Source organism: Impatiens glandulifera, chromosome 4, assembly GCF_907164915.1.
Source record: "Impatiens glandulifera chromosome 4, dImpGla2.1, whole genome shotgun sequence".
NCBI lineage: Eukaryota > Viridiplantae > Streptophyta > Magnoliopsida > Ericales > Balsaminaceae > Impatiens > Impatiens glandulifera.
In genome coordinates this window covers 53,714,493-53,727,502 of record NC_061865.1, presented here as the reverse complement: position 1 = coordinate 53,727,502, position 13,010 = coordinate 53,714,493, and the positions used below count along the sequence as shown (strand labels likewise).

The 13,010-nt window shown below is 24.7% G+C and overlaps 2 protein-coding genes across 2 annotated transcripts; one reads left to right on the top strand and one right to left on the bottom strand.

The window, feature by feature from the left end:
* Window positions 1-6,521: 6,521 nt before the first annotated feature.
* On the top strand, window positions 6,522-8,226 carry LOC124934038 (40S ribosomal protein S4-3-like). Its single transcript, XM_047474499.1, has 5 exons — window positions 6,522-6,644; window positions 7,085-7,162; window positions 7,249-7,429; window positions 7,495-7,592; window positions 7,660-8,226. Exons 1-5 carry the CDS (start codon window positions 6,642-6,644, stop codon window positions 8,092-8,094), a joined length of 795 nt encoding a protein of 264 aa, XP_047330455.1. The 5' UTR covers window positions 6,522-6,641; the 3' UTR covers window positions 8,095-8,226.
* A 1,493-nt stretch (window positions 8,227-9,719) lies between these two features.
* LOC124933472 lies at window positions 9,720-10,805 on the bottom strand. The gene is made up of 2 exons (XM_047473876.1): window positions 10,143-10,805; window positions 9,720-10,053 (listed from the first exon to the last, which is right to left on the bottom strand). The coding sequence occupies exons 1-2, from the start codon at window positions 10,723-10,725 to the stop codon at window positions 9,842-9,844; spliced, it is 795 nt and encodes a 264-aa protein (XP_047329832.1). The 5' UTR covers window positions 10,726-10,805; the 3' UTR covers window positions 9,720-9,841.
* Between the last annotated feature and the right edge of the window lie 2,205 nt (window positions 10,806-13,010).

The following is a 13,010-nucleotide window of genomic DNA, read 5'->3' as shown; positions in this document are numbered from 1 at the left end:
TTATGAAGTTAGATTCATTTATAACCAATTTTTTTTTTTTTATATCTTGAATTAATATTATATAGTAATGTTTTAGATAATATATGATAATGAAATATATATTATATATAATATATATAATAATGGGAAAAACAAAATTTAATTAAGAAATAAAGAAGAAGAGAGAGGAGAGAGAAAATATTTAATGATATGAATTATATATGAATTAAGGTGGTGCTTGTTGACTTTAAACATTATTATATATATATATATATATATATATATATATATATATATATTTCGTTATTATTAAATATAAAAAAATATTTGTTATGTAATATCATATATTTTAATATAACATTGATAAAAAAAATATTTTATATTATTAGTGTGAAAAAAATATAAATATTTATATGGTAAGAGAGAGTAAAAAATACATAATAATTAAATTAAGGTAGAGAAATATATATATATATATATTAAAAAAGAAACTTATATATATTAGGAAAGAGAAAATAATTAAGATAAATAATTATTAGGAAAGAGAAATTATGAAATAAAGAGAGGAGAGAGGAGAGAGGAGAGAGGAGAGAGGAGAGATGAGAGAGGAGAGAGAAAATATTTGATGATGTGGATTATATATTAATGACGTGGATTAATGGTGTGCATGTTGATTTAAACATTATATATATATATATATATATATTTTTGTTATTATTAAATATAAAAATAAATATGTTATGTAATATTATATATTTTAATATAAAATTATTAATAAAAAATATTTTATATTATTAATGCAAAAAAAATATAAATATTTATATGATAAGAAAGAGTAAAAAATACTTAATAATTAAATTAAGGGAGAGAAATATATATATTAAAAAAGAAATTTATATATATATATATATATAATTATTTGGAGAGAGAAAATAATTAAGATAAATAATTATTAGAAAAGAGAAATTACCTTATTTGTTAATTATTATGAAGAGAGCATGTGATACACCTCAAACATTTTAAATTAAGCGTTATTAGATATATATAGATTAGTCGATTAATTCAATTTCAATTTGTGTATTGATTTGACTTATAATTTGACTTGTATTTAAAATTATTAGTTATTTATTTCGATAAAAATTAAATAAGTTTATGCATTATTGTTAATGTTATCATTTTAAAGTGAAAAAACATGTGTACTTTGTTTCTATACAACTTTTCTATATCTTAGTCAAATATAAAATTATAATAAATATATTAACTTATAATTTGTATGGTACTTGTAACAAATTAAAAATAACATATAAAATGTATATCCTTATAGGATGCTTCTAGAAGAGGCATTAACATTCTTTTCGATCTTGCTCCACACCTTAGTGTCTAATATTTTTTTCTTTTCAAGAGTAGATATAACTAAGAAGTTTTTCTTTTCATTTTTTAAAACTAGGTTCATGCCATTAAATTATAAAATTAAAATAAATTATAAAATTAAACTCATTCTAAATAATATAAATTCCAACACCAACAAATATCATTTAGAGAGATATAATCAGCATATCTCTAACCACTAGTGAACAAAAACATAGGCAATGTCTCTTTTGTCCCGATTGGAGACAATATTTTATGGACCTCCAATTTGAAATATGTTATTATTTAATGATGTACAAAGATCTTATCATCAATCAACATGAAAAACATGCAACACAAGAACAAATAATGAGATGGGATAAATACACCGTCCAATTTTTCTTTATTTTTTATTGGGATTATTAATTACTTAACCATGGGATTGGAACATTGATTTTTGTATGTAAAAAACACTTTATTTTTGTATTAGAATATTATGTTTAGAGTTACATAAGTTATGTCTATTATAGATATTACATTGAGCTTATAAAAAATTAATATAATAATATAAGATAATATAGATATTATCACAATATATATTATTGTGATAATATCTTACAGATATATTATTTTAATATAATAATGATATTATCACAATTTATAATATTGTAATAATATCTTACATATATATTATCTTATATATCTAACATCCCTTCTCAAACTCAAGATGAAAAACACTTGAACAGTTTGAGGTTGAAGACGATCGAAATGTTTGAAATATTGATGATGTATTCTTCAAACAACTCGCGAGCTCCATCTAGTTACAGGATGTCAATGTGTTGACTGATAAATCAGCGAAGATGTCAAATTCTATGGGCATAAAATGATAGGCTAAAGTAACAACTAAATGAACTCCAAAGTTACTCGCGAGTCTCGAAATCCATCAAATGACGGGAATGTTCGTGTGTTGCATAAAATAAAACCAACGAAGAGGTCGAATCTCATGGGTTTAAAATGCTTGGCTGAAACAACAATTAAATGAACTTCGAAGTTACTCGTGAGTCTCGACATTAATCCATCCAATGACGGGGATGTCTGTGTGTTGCATAAAATAAAACCAGCGAAGATGTCGAATCTCATGGGCATAAAATGATTGACTGAAACAACAACTAAAATCAAAACTCAGAGAATATGATTCCGGAAGAAAATAAGAGCGTCAACATAATTATTTGAAAAGAAAAAAATATTATTAAAATATAATAATAATTAATAGAGCATTATTAGAGTCTTTCATCAATAACTAAAGTAATCAATGATGGAGGTAACGGAAGACTAGATTTTGTAACTTAAAAAAAAAACTTTAGCTCTGATACCATTTCAGAATATTGAAGGAGTTGTATTGAAATGTTATGTTTAGAGTTACATAAGTTATCTATATTATATAGACATCATATTGAGTTTCTAACAATTTTATAATTTTATGCATAAATATATAAGTGATATAACTATAAAATTCAAATAAGTTACTCAACTTACCTTACATAAAGTATAAAAAAAATATTGTAGTCTAAGTACTTAATCATTCTTACTTTCAAATATTCTTTCTTGAATTTAATATACACAAACTTAAATAAAGTCACAAACCATACTCTCTCTAAATCTCAAATAAGTTATTTTGACTACCAACATAATATATTTTCAATACCATCATTCACATAAAAAAAACATTCTCTAACATTATGAACAAAATAAGCCTTACAAGAAAAAAAATTAAAAAATTGTGGGAGGTAAATTGTTGTATATTTATAAAATCATTTGGTTGATTATAAAATATTAATTATAAGTAAGTTAGTTAGAGTTCTCTACATATAATAATAGATTTCAAGTTTAAGATTTATATATATTATTTTTAATTTTATATATTTTTAATTAATCATTCTAAATTTTGAGATCAGGTCAACTCTTAAACCAAAGTTCTGAACAATTAAGTATTTATTATTTGAGCTAACAAAGTAGATTGTATGAATTAAGCATACTAGTTATCTTATTTGAAATTTAATGAAATTTTGCTTTTGCATGTGTTTATTTTTTTTATTTGATATCTAATTTCATTTATTTGTGCTGAGTTAGAATTTCTTTCTTCACAAATAATTCAAAATAATATGCAACTAACCTATTTAATATTTATTTTTTCAAATCTTTGTTAAAATCTAGCACAACCATATCATTACTTCAACATAACATAATGCGTTTATAAATGAGTTTTTCTTCTTGAACCTCAAATTCACATATTTGTAAAAATTTGGATTTCTCCTCTCAAAACAAAAACCTATATTCTCTATGACATGGAAAATAAAGTTTTTTTTTTTCTTCAAATTCTAATATGCAAATCTTAATCTTAGTAGGATAAAAAATAAATGTCTATAATATCATTTTTATTGACTACATCATCAATCTTTATAATACCATTTTTATTGACTACATCAATCTTTGCTTTTATTATTGAGTTAATGAAATTAATTCTTCCTAAAGAAAAGATTAATTATAATTGACTGTTCTTAAAAAATAACATTTGATTTATCCTTACAATTGATGTGTTTTTGGAATATAATTATTTTCTTATTTTGTATAACTCATTTTAGGTGTTTAATTTACTTTTTATAATTTATCCTTTTTAAAAGTTATATTTGATCACAATTAATTTTGAAAACTATCAAAATAAAAAAAGTATGATTATGTTTGAATTTTGTATAAAAAAAGAAGTAATAAAAAATAAATATTTTTTTTTACTTCCATCATATATTTTTTTTTATACATAATCATATTTTTTAAAGATGCTTATAAGTCAAAAGTAGTCAAAAAGGAACAAAGAAAAGATAATTTATTGAATCAAAATTTATTTACCTTTTCAATATATCAATTATTTATAAATGGTATAGTTTCAAAGGTATTACTTAATTAGTAAATATGAAATTAAAAAAAAAATAAAGTATGTAATTTAACACTATAAATACAACCATGGTCCTCCTTATTTTTCACCAAATTCCAATTGAGGACAAGATTAGACAACAATGAGAAAGCTCATTTTGAGTATAGCTTTTTTAGCAATCTTTTTTTCTATTACTTTAAGTCAATCTGTTTCGATATCAAAGAATTTAGAACCAGTAAAAGGAACAAGATTATCACATAAGGATCTGCTTTTTATGGAGACAACTTCAAATGACTCGTCTACTAACTCGGTGGATGATAGTGATTATGAAGTGATACCTTGCAAAACTGAAAGTCAGTGTCAACGAATTGCGTGCCCAGTTCGACCATCCTGCTACAAAGTATGTCATATCACTTGTTTGTGTTTGTGTATTCCATAGTAATTTACTTCATTAAACTGATTATTGGAAATTTTTATTAAAGATTTACATATAAGATTGAATCTCAACATCGTTAATTAAATTTATGTTTAAACTCTTTTAATCTTACCATTTAAAGATTACACTAGATAAACTCTTATTATTTAAAAATTCTAAAATTTTATGATATTAAATCTTAAAATTTATTTATATTTGAATGGTTAAATTTGTATCAATAAAATAAATACATTAGAAAAATAAGAATACAAAATAAAAGAAGAAAATGACAGAAATATGTTGAAATTGTGGAGTTTTCGAATATTAAAAACAAGTTATTACAAGTTACAATCAAATATTTCAAAATGAAATGATCAAACAATATAAATAAGCAAGCCGACAATAGGGTGAGACAGCCTATGCTTATTGTTTATATGCAACCTTAGAACCGTTACTCTAAATAAGCTCCCCAAAAGACAAAATTGAAAAACAAGGAAACTAGTAAATGGTCCAACTTTGTTCATCTCGGCTACAATAGTGAGGATCGCGGTGTTAACAATCTAACTAGAAAGGATCTTGTTGTTGAATACTTTTTTTACTAATCTTCTTCAAAATGGTCGATCAAGTAATTATTCACATCGGTTTGGTTCTCTTTGGAGCCTTTAACTTCAATGACAATGGCATGCTTAATGGTTAGAATGAAACTTTTGCTCAAATTCTCCTCAGATTGATACTAACAAGCTAGGTTCTCTACATATGTTATTTGAAAAGTCATAAATAATTGTGCATTTGTAAGAACTAAACAATAACCATTTTGTTTAATATCAATTAGATATAGTATTAATTAAAAAAAATCAATTAATTTATCAAACAAAATACTAGAATACAAAAATATTATATTAATTAAACCAATTAAAAACTCAAAACTTACTTTTCATCTAACAAGATTTTTTCAAAAATCCATTAAATTTCCTAAATAACTCAGTATCAAACAAGTTCTAACGGATCAAGAAATATAATATTTTTAAGGTTCAATGAGTGGGAATTATATATGTTGTTTTGGTATGAATTTATTTATTTATGATCTAATTTTGATTGATTTTAGTTTTCATCCAATTAAGTATCTTACTCCTTTTTTTTATTAAACAAGTACAATATTGAGAAGAAGAAAAATAGATGTTTAGATAAATTATTTTTTCAATAAATTTGTAGTATTTTTTATCTTTTTCCAAACAAAATCATATTAGATCGCACAAACGTGTAGTTATGGTTCAACCTCCCATTTTTCGCATGACAAACTATAACATTTGCAAGTCTATTTCTATCTTTTTAAAAATGAAATTATCCCTACTGCGAGTTAAAACATTAATACGAGATCATTGATTGCAATGAATAAGCTACAAGTTCAAATTACAAAGGTCAATTACTTGTTATGAATCTCACTCAGTTACAAACCGTTTATTCAAACAATGACATATATAGACATTCTGAAACCAACGAGAACCAGGTAAAAAAAACTTACCCAAGGTAGCAACAACTTATTTAAAGAGAAGTGAACAAGTTGGCATCAAATAAGTTCCAAAAACCCTAATTATTTCACATTTAAAGAAAACTCTCTTTCTTATTCTTACAAAAGAGACAAATAACATAAATTATTACCCTCCTTTTCACAAGATTATCACCACTAACATTTCCATTGTAACAAATCTTAAAAATTAAATTATTGATTTTTTATTATTTTCAACCCATAAATTTTAATTATATGATCAAATTATATTGGGCCTATTAAGCCATATAATAAATTAAATTATAAAGCCCAAAACTTTAAGATAATATATATATTTAGCCTGCTAGGGTTAACAATCTCTCTCCTCCCCCTCACCAGCTAAACCTAGAAGGAAGAACAGTCGCAAATCTGCGCCTGTAAGAAGTCCAGATTTCAGGACTTCTCTCTGATCAAATCCCTTCAAGATGGTAAATCTCTCTTTCTATCTATCTCATATCGAAAGTTCCATTGCTAAAATGGCTGTGTTTCTGCGAATTTGTTGCATCTTGCTTCAAATTCTTTCCAGAATGGCGTTAGATATCTCATTTCTAATAGAAAGTAGAAATATGATATCTTCATTCCGTGGTATCATTGAATAGTTCTTGTTTCTTCACTTATTTAGGTTTTCGAAGTTTTCAATTTTTATGCTTCATTTTGGAATGATCAAATCTTAGTAGTGAAACTGGATTACACCATAGATTGGGTTTAGACAAATACCCTTTTTTATTTATTCTCCAGGGTTCGTGAATTGTACCATTATTGTTAGTGAATCACTTGGATATATATAGATCTATGAACTAGACTTCACAAATGTATAGAATTTGTATTCCTTATTGATTTTCTTAAACTGTTTTGATGATTTTAACAGGCGAGAGGATTGAAGAAACATTTGAAGAGGCTTAATGCCCCAAAGCATTGGATGCTTGACAAACTTGGTGGTGCATTTGTGAGTAACATATATCATACTTATAAGTATAGATAATTTAATTGTTTATTAGTGTTAATAACATGATCTTGTTCTTGTTATTGTAGGCTCCCAAGCCATCATCTGGTCCTCACAAATCAAGGGAATGTCTTCCTTTGATCCTCATTTTGAGGAACAGACTGAAGTATGCTCTCACTTATGGTGAGGTTGTCTCAATTGTGATGCAACGACATATTCTTGTTGATGGGAAAGTTCGAACTGATAAAACTTACCCTGCTGGTTTTATGGGTATGTCTCCCTTTTCCTCATGATTGTAAATTTCATTTCTTTGTTTAAATTTGTCCCCTTTTCAGATGTTGTGTCAATTCCCAAGACAAATGAGAATTTCCGTCTACTTTATGACACCAAGGGTCGATTCAGACTCCACTCTATTAGGGATGATGAGGCCAAGGTTTGTCCATTACTTGTTTGGAGCTTTACAATTACCTTTACAAGGATTGACCCTTTTTTTTCTGCAGTATAAGCTTTGCAAAGTGCGATCTGTTCAGTTTGGGTCAAAGGGTATTCCTTACATTAACACCTATGATGGTCGGACTATTCGTTACCCTGACCCACTAATCAAGGCTAACGATACTATCAAGTTTGATTTGGAATCAAACAAGATTGTTGACTTTATCAAGTTTGATGTTGGAAATGTTGTTATGGTGACTGGAGGTAGGAACAGGGGTCGTGTTGGTGTTATTAAGAATAGGGAAAAGCATAAGGGAAGTTTCGAGACTATTCATGTTCAGGATTCGACTGGTCACGAATTTGCCACACGTTTGGGTAATGTGTTTACGATTGGTAAAGGGTCTAAGCCATGGGTGTCTCTTCCTAAAGGAAAGGGTATCAAGTTGTCCATTATTGAAGAAGCTAAGAAGAGGCTTGCTGCACAATCTGGTGCTGCTGCTTGAAATTAAATTTGAAGTTGTTTATGCAATGCTAGAATGCTACTCTATTTATTTTGTTAATTTTAAATGCTGATTTTGAACTGGTTTTCTACTATTTTTAGTTGTTTTTATTATCAATTGAACAACATTTGCTCATTGTCTTGTTTTGTTAGTAATAGGAAATATACATTATCTAGCTACTCTTGTTTTTGTTTAATTTCATTGAAAAAATGTTTTCTAAATGTTGTAATCAAAAATTGAATGATTTTCCTCACCAAACTAAATTCTTGTAAGGTGGATCTTTATATCAATTTTTGTCTCATCTCTATTTATAAAGATAGATTCTACCCATTATATAATTGATTTTTCATTATTTAGACAATTTTAATTGATAGAATTAAATCAAACATGTTAGTTTTTCATTAGGTTTTTAGATTGTTTGGATTAATATTTACAAGATGTCTTTTTGAAGAACACAAAAATAAAACCATTAAATATCTTATTTTAATTATCTTATAATACTGTCTTACATTTCCTTTTGGTTAATTATCGGAATAAAAATTTATCATTAATTTTTTCGAATTCTACCTCATTTGAAAAAAAAAAAAAATGATAATAATCAGTACAAAGAATCATACTTGGTTGATATAATTTTTCTTTTTTAATTATTTTGAGTAAAATTATATATAAACATTTTTTAAATTTTTTTATTCAAACTCTAATATTTTTAGTCCTTTCACTTCGTCTAACTAGTCAAATTTAACCACTAAAATACTGTAGAAAGATAAATTTTAAAAAAAAATCAAGCCAGCAAATAATTTTAATCGAAACTTAGATAAAAAAACTTCAAACAAGTTCCCTCCTCTTACCATTTATGGTAATAAATTACATAATTTAATATATATATTTATAGAATCATGATAAAAATTTAATAAAATACCCTTATTTCTAGATAAATTATAATATTAAAGCACTCTTCCCTTATATTTGTAAGGATGAATATTATATTTATTTTTCATGTTTATTTTATAATTTTATACAATAAATATTATTTAATTTTTTATTTTGAAAAAAATCTATATATATTAAAAATAAAAATAAAAATCATTTAAATGGTATAATAAATTATGTTTGTAAATACTCCGGACATAATTTACTTATTTTTCTGAATTAATTTCAGTATTATAAATGATAATTATTTCATTTATTAAATTGTTTTGTATAAAATAGTCTTGGATTTCGTTTTGTTGGTTATTTGGAGAATAAAATCAAGTTTCTTTATATAAAATAAAATTTGTTGTTTGGTGTAAAACTTAAAAAAAAATAGTTTTAAAAAAAGTTATTTACTTCATTACCCTTTAGACAATAATACTATAAAATATTTAAATCGTGGGATATTTTAGTATTTTATATATTTAAAAGGAGGATTTAATTGATAAAAAGATGGTGAATGAAATGTTTGAGTTTTGGGGTAAAATAAAAAAATCAAAAAATATGGAACCAGTTCTTAAAGTATAATAGAGTATTTTTTTTTTTTTTTTGATAAATTCCAAAAAATAAAATAAAATGGAACCAACTATTTCCTGGATAAGGTAGACAACAACCCATGATAACTTGAACTAGATTATTGCAGTGATTGATTCAAAATTATGATTCATATTCTAAACTTTGTTTGAAAAATCAAGAATAGGGTTTGCATTAATAGAATAATATCTTCTTCCCAAGAACATCTTTAATTGAATTGATTTCATTTTCAAACAAAAAAAGATCATCACTTTGAATGATACTTAACCATCCATTTCCAAACCTTCTTCCCCTTCTTTTTCTTCTTCTTCTCCTTCATCATTCCTCCATCCCCATCATCTCTGTTCTCAATACAACTTCCATACTCAGCCTTTGATGAAACATCCAACTTCAAATCAATAAAACCAGAATCATCACTTATGTCAATAAATTCACTCTGTCTCATCCGGGTTGTTGTACCTGTTAAAAAAAACATAAACTTGATCAATAACCACAAGTTACAACAATCAACATAATCAATTGCATATAATTCAAATGTTCAAAGTTACCATTTTCAAATCCACTCTTTCTTGGTTCTGTCTCACTGCTGAAACAGCTTACTCTAGCTGATTCAATCATAGAACCTCCATTAACATCACTTGAGAAAGTGAAATCACTGCTGTCTTCATGATCTCTAAAACTTCCTCCTCTGAAACTACAAAGAGACCTTGATCTTGACATCAGCTCATCAATGGCTACTTTCTTTCTGATGAAAAATCTCCCGATTTTACCAAACCCACTAACTTTCTTCTCTTCAACACTCCTCCTCTGTAACTCAAGAGATCCCAGATTCAATTGAGATGGGTTTTTTTCAGTTTCATTTTCTATAAGGAATGAGATTCTGCCTACACTCCCGACATCCGGCGACGGCGGATCAGAGAAAGTACAAGAACATAGACGTTGATGTTCACCACAGTATGAACAGATCAGATTCATCAACCTGTCTTTAAGACAGAAAGAACAGATTCCAATTGAAGAAGAAAAAGGGTGATCTTTACAAGGAAAATCTGATGAAGCTGAGTAATTAAAATCAGGTTTGAAATTCTTGAATCTTTCTTCTTCCATAGCTTTGCTTCTTCTCTGTTCTTTCATGGCGGAAATTCTGGTTCTTGATTTGTGAAAGATGAAGAAATGGGTTTGCTTTTTGATATGGAAAAGTAAGGAAGAAGATCAAATCAAACTGTTTAAAGAGAGATATTTGAAGAAGAACCATGAACATGTATTGTCAGATAAATTGAAAAAAAACATACTTTCTTATGAAAGATGAGTCCTAAAGGCGTCACCTTTACGTTATTTTTCCTTGTTAAGGAACAGTCGTATACTTTCATGGCTACTATTTCAAATTGGGATGGTTTATTTGAAAAAGAAATAAATTTATTGTATTTTTATTTTAAGACTATTTTAGTCAACTAATTAATTGTTTGTTCAATGGTTAAACAAAATTATAATTAGAAATTTGTTATCAACGGTTATAAAGTTTGACTTTCAATACTTATGAAAGATTTTAAATATTACAGTTACATTTGAATAATTCAATTTGAATTTATTAATATTTTGCTTAATTGAATCTTTCAAAATATGTTTTTTATATTTTATAATTTTTATTTAATAGTCTCTATTTTATAATATAAAATGTAATTTTTTTTAATGAATTTTAATTTTCTCTATTACTTATATGACTTATCACTTAATTTTAATATATTAAAAATTTATTTAAAATAAATAAGTTTGATAATACATATTTATAATCACTTATACGCTAGAAATTATAAGCTCAAATATTAAATATATTTTAAAAGGAAAAAAACTATTTTAAAAATAAAAGTACAGAACATTTTATCCTTCTGAATTTAATAAAATTATAACTATATATATAAAGTCTTATTATTTTTTTATTTTATTCTCGTTACCAGGGATGATAATGGGACCATTTCTATCTCGTTTTTATTTTGATTTTTTTTTAATATCACCCCCACCCGTTAATAAAATATCTTTTTAAAAATAAAAACAACATATAATAAAATTATATAAACTTAGTTTTTTTAATATAATATATTGTAACATATAAAATTTTTTATTATTATAAAAAAATAAACTTATTATTCTTATAAAATATAATTAATAAATAAATATATTGATAATTAATATATTTAATTATGTTTATAGTATTCGGGGCAAAATTAAATGTGAGATCAGAGAGCGTGAGGGTTGAGGTAGGGGACACAAATATCATCCTCGCCCTATTCTCGTTCGGTTTCGGAGAAAAACTATCCCAAACAGGACAATTTGATTCAGTTTTCGCAAAAAAAAATTTAAATTATCAGTCTATTAGTCATTACCATTATAACTTTTTTTTATTCTAATTCATCTTATTATTTAAAAAAAATTATTTTCAAAATCATAAAATATAAATATAATTATATATAAACTATTTATAAAATAAAAAACAGAGAATTAGTTCAAAATATAAAGTCATAATATTTTTTCATTCCAAGGATTTTTTTTTTTATTATAACTCTAAAATTTAAATTTTAAATAGAGAAATATTTCAATAATTTTATATTTAAAATCCCAAATAATTTAGTTGTTTTTATCAAAAACAATTCAAAAAATCCTTTTAAAAAATATATCAAGATTATTTAAAAATAACACCAAATACATTATAGAAGAAAAAAACAGTTTTATATAATTAAGTATGTAATATACTATCTAACTTATTAGGATATTACAAAAATTAATATTCCTTAATAAGAAATAAGAATCTTACCAAAAAGTAAAAATTAAATAAAATAAAAATGTTAAAATTAATTTATTTGAATAAATTTTAGATTATTCAAAAGATCTTACCTTATGATTAATTGTAAGAAAATAAGTTTTTTTTTATAAAATATTTAAATAGTATTACTATATAATGATAGAATATTCTTTTAAAATAAAAAATATTTTAATCAATAAATTAAATAATTTAATTTATGAAATAATAGTTTAAATAATGTTTATTATATAGAGACTTTAATAATAAGAACAATCAAACAAGACTATATAGTATATAGGTATGCAGTTGTTGAAAAGTAAATTGAATCTTACAAGCAATAAGTTTGCTAGAGCTATGATAAGATACATTAGAAAGAAAAACAATTTGAGAATTTTTACTGTATTAAGAAAAAACAATTACTAATAAATTTCAAAAGAAATTTTATTTAAAGGCACAACCAACTAAATTTTTGGACACAAAAATATTTAAGAGATTGCTTTATTTAGATTATTTGAGATTATTTTACAAAAAAATTATGACCCATTAGAATTTTTTTCTTTCAATTTTATAAAATAAAATTAATAATTAATTTTTTCAAATTTTATTTTATTTATAACTCTTA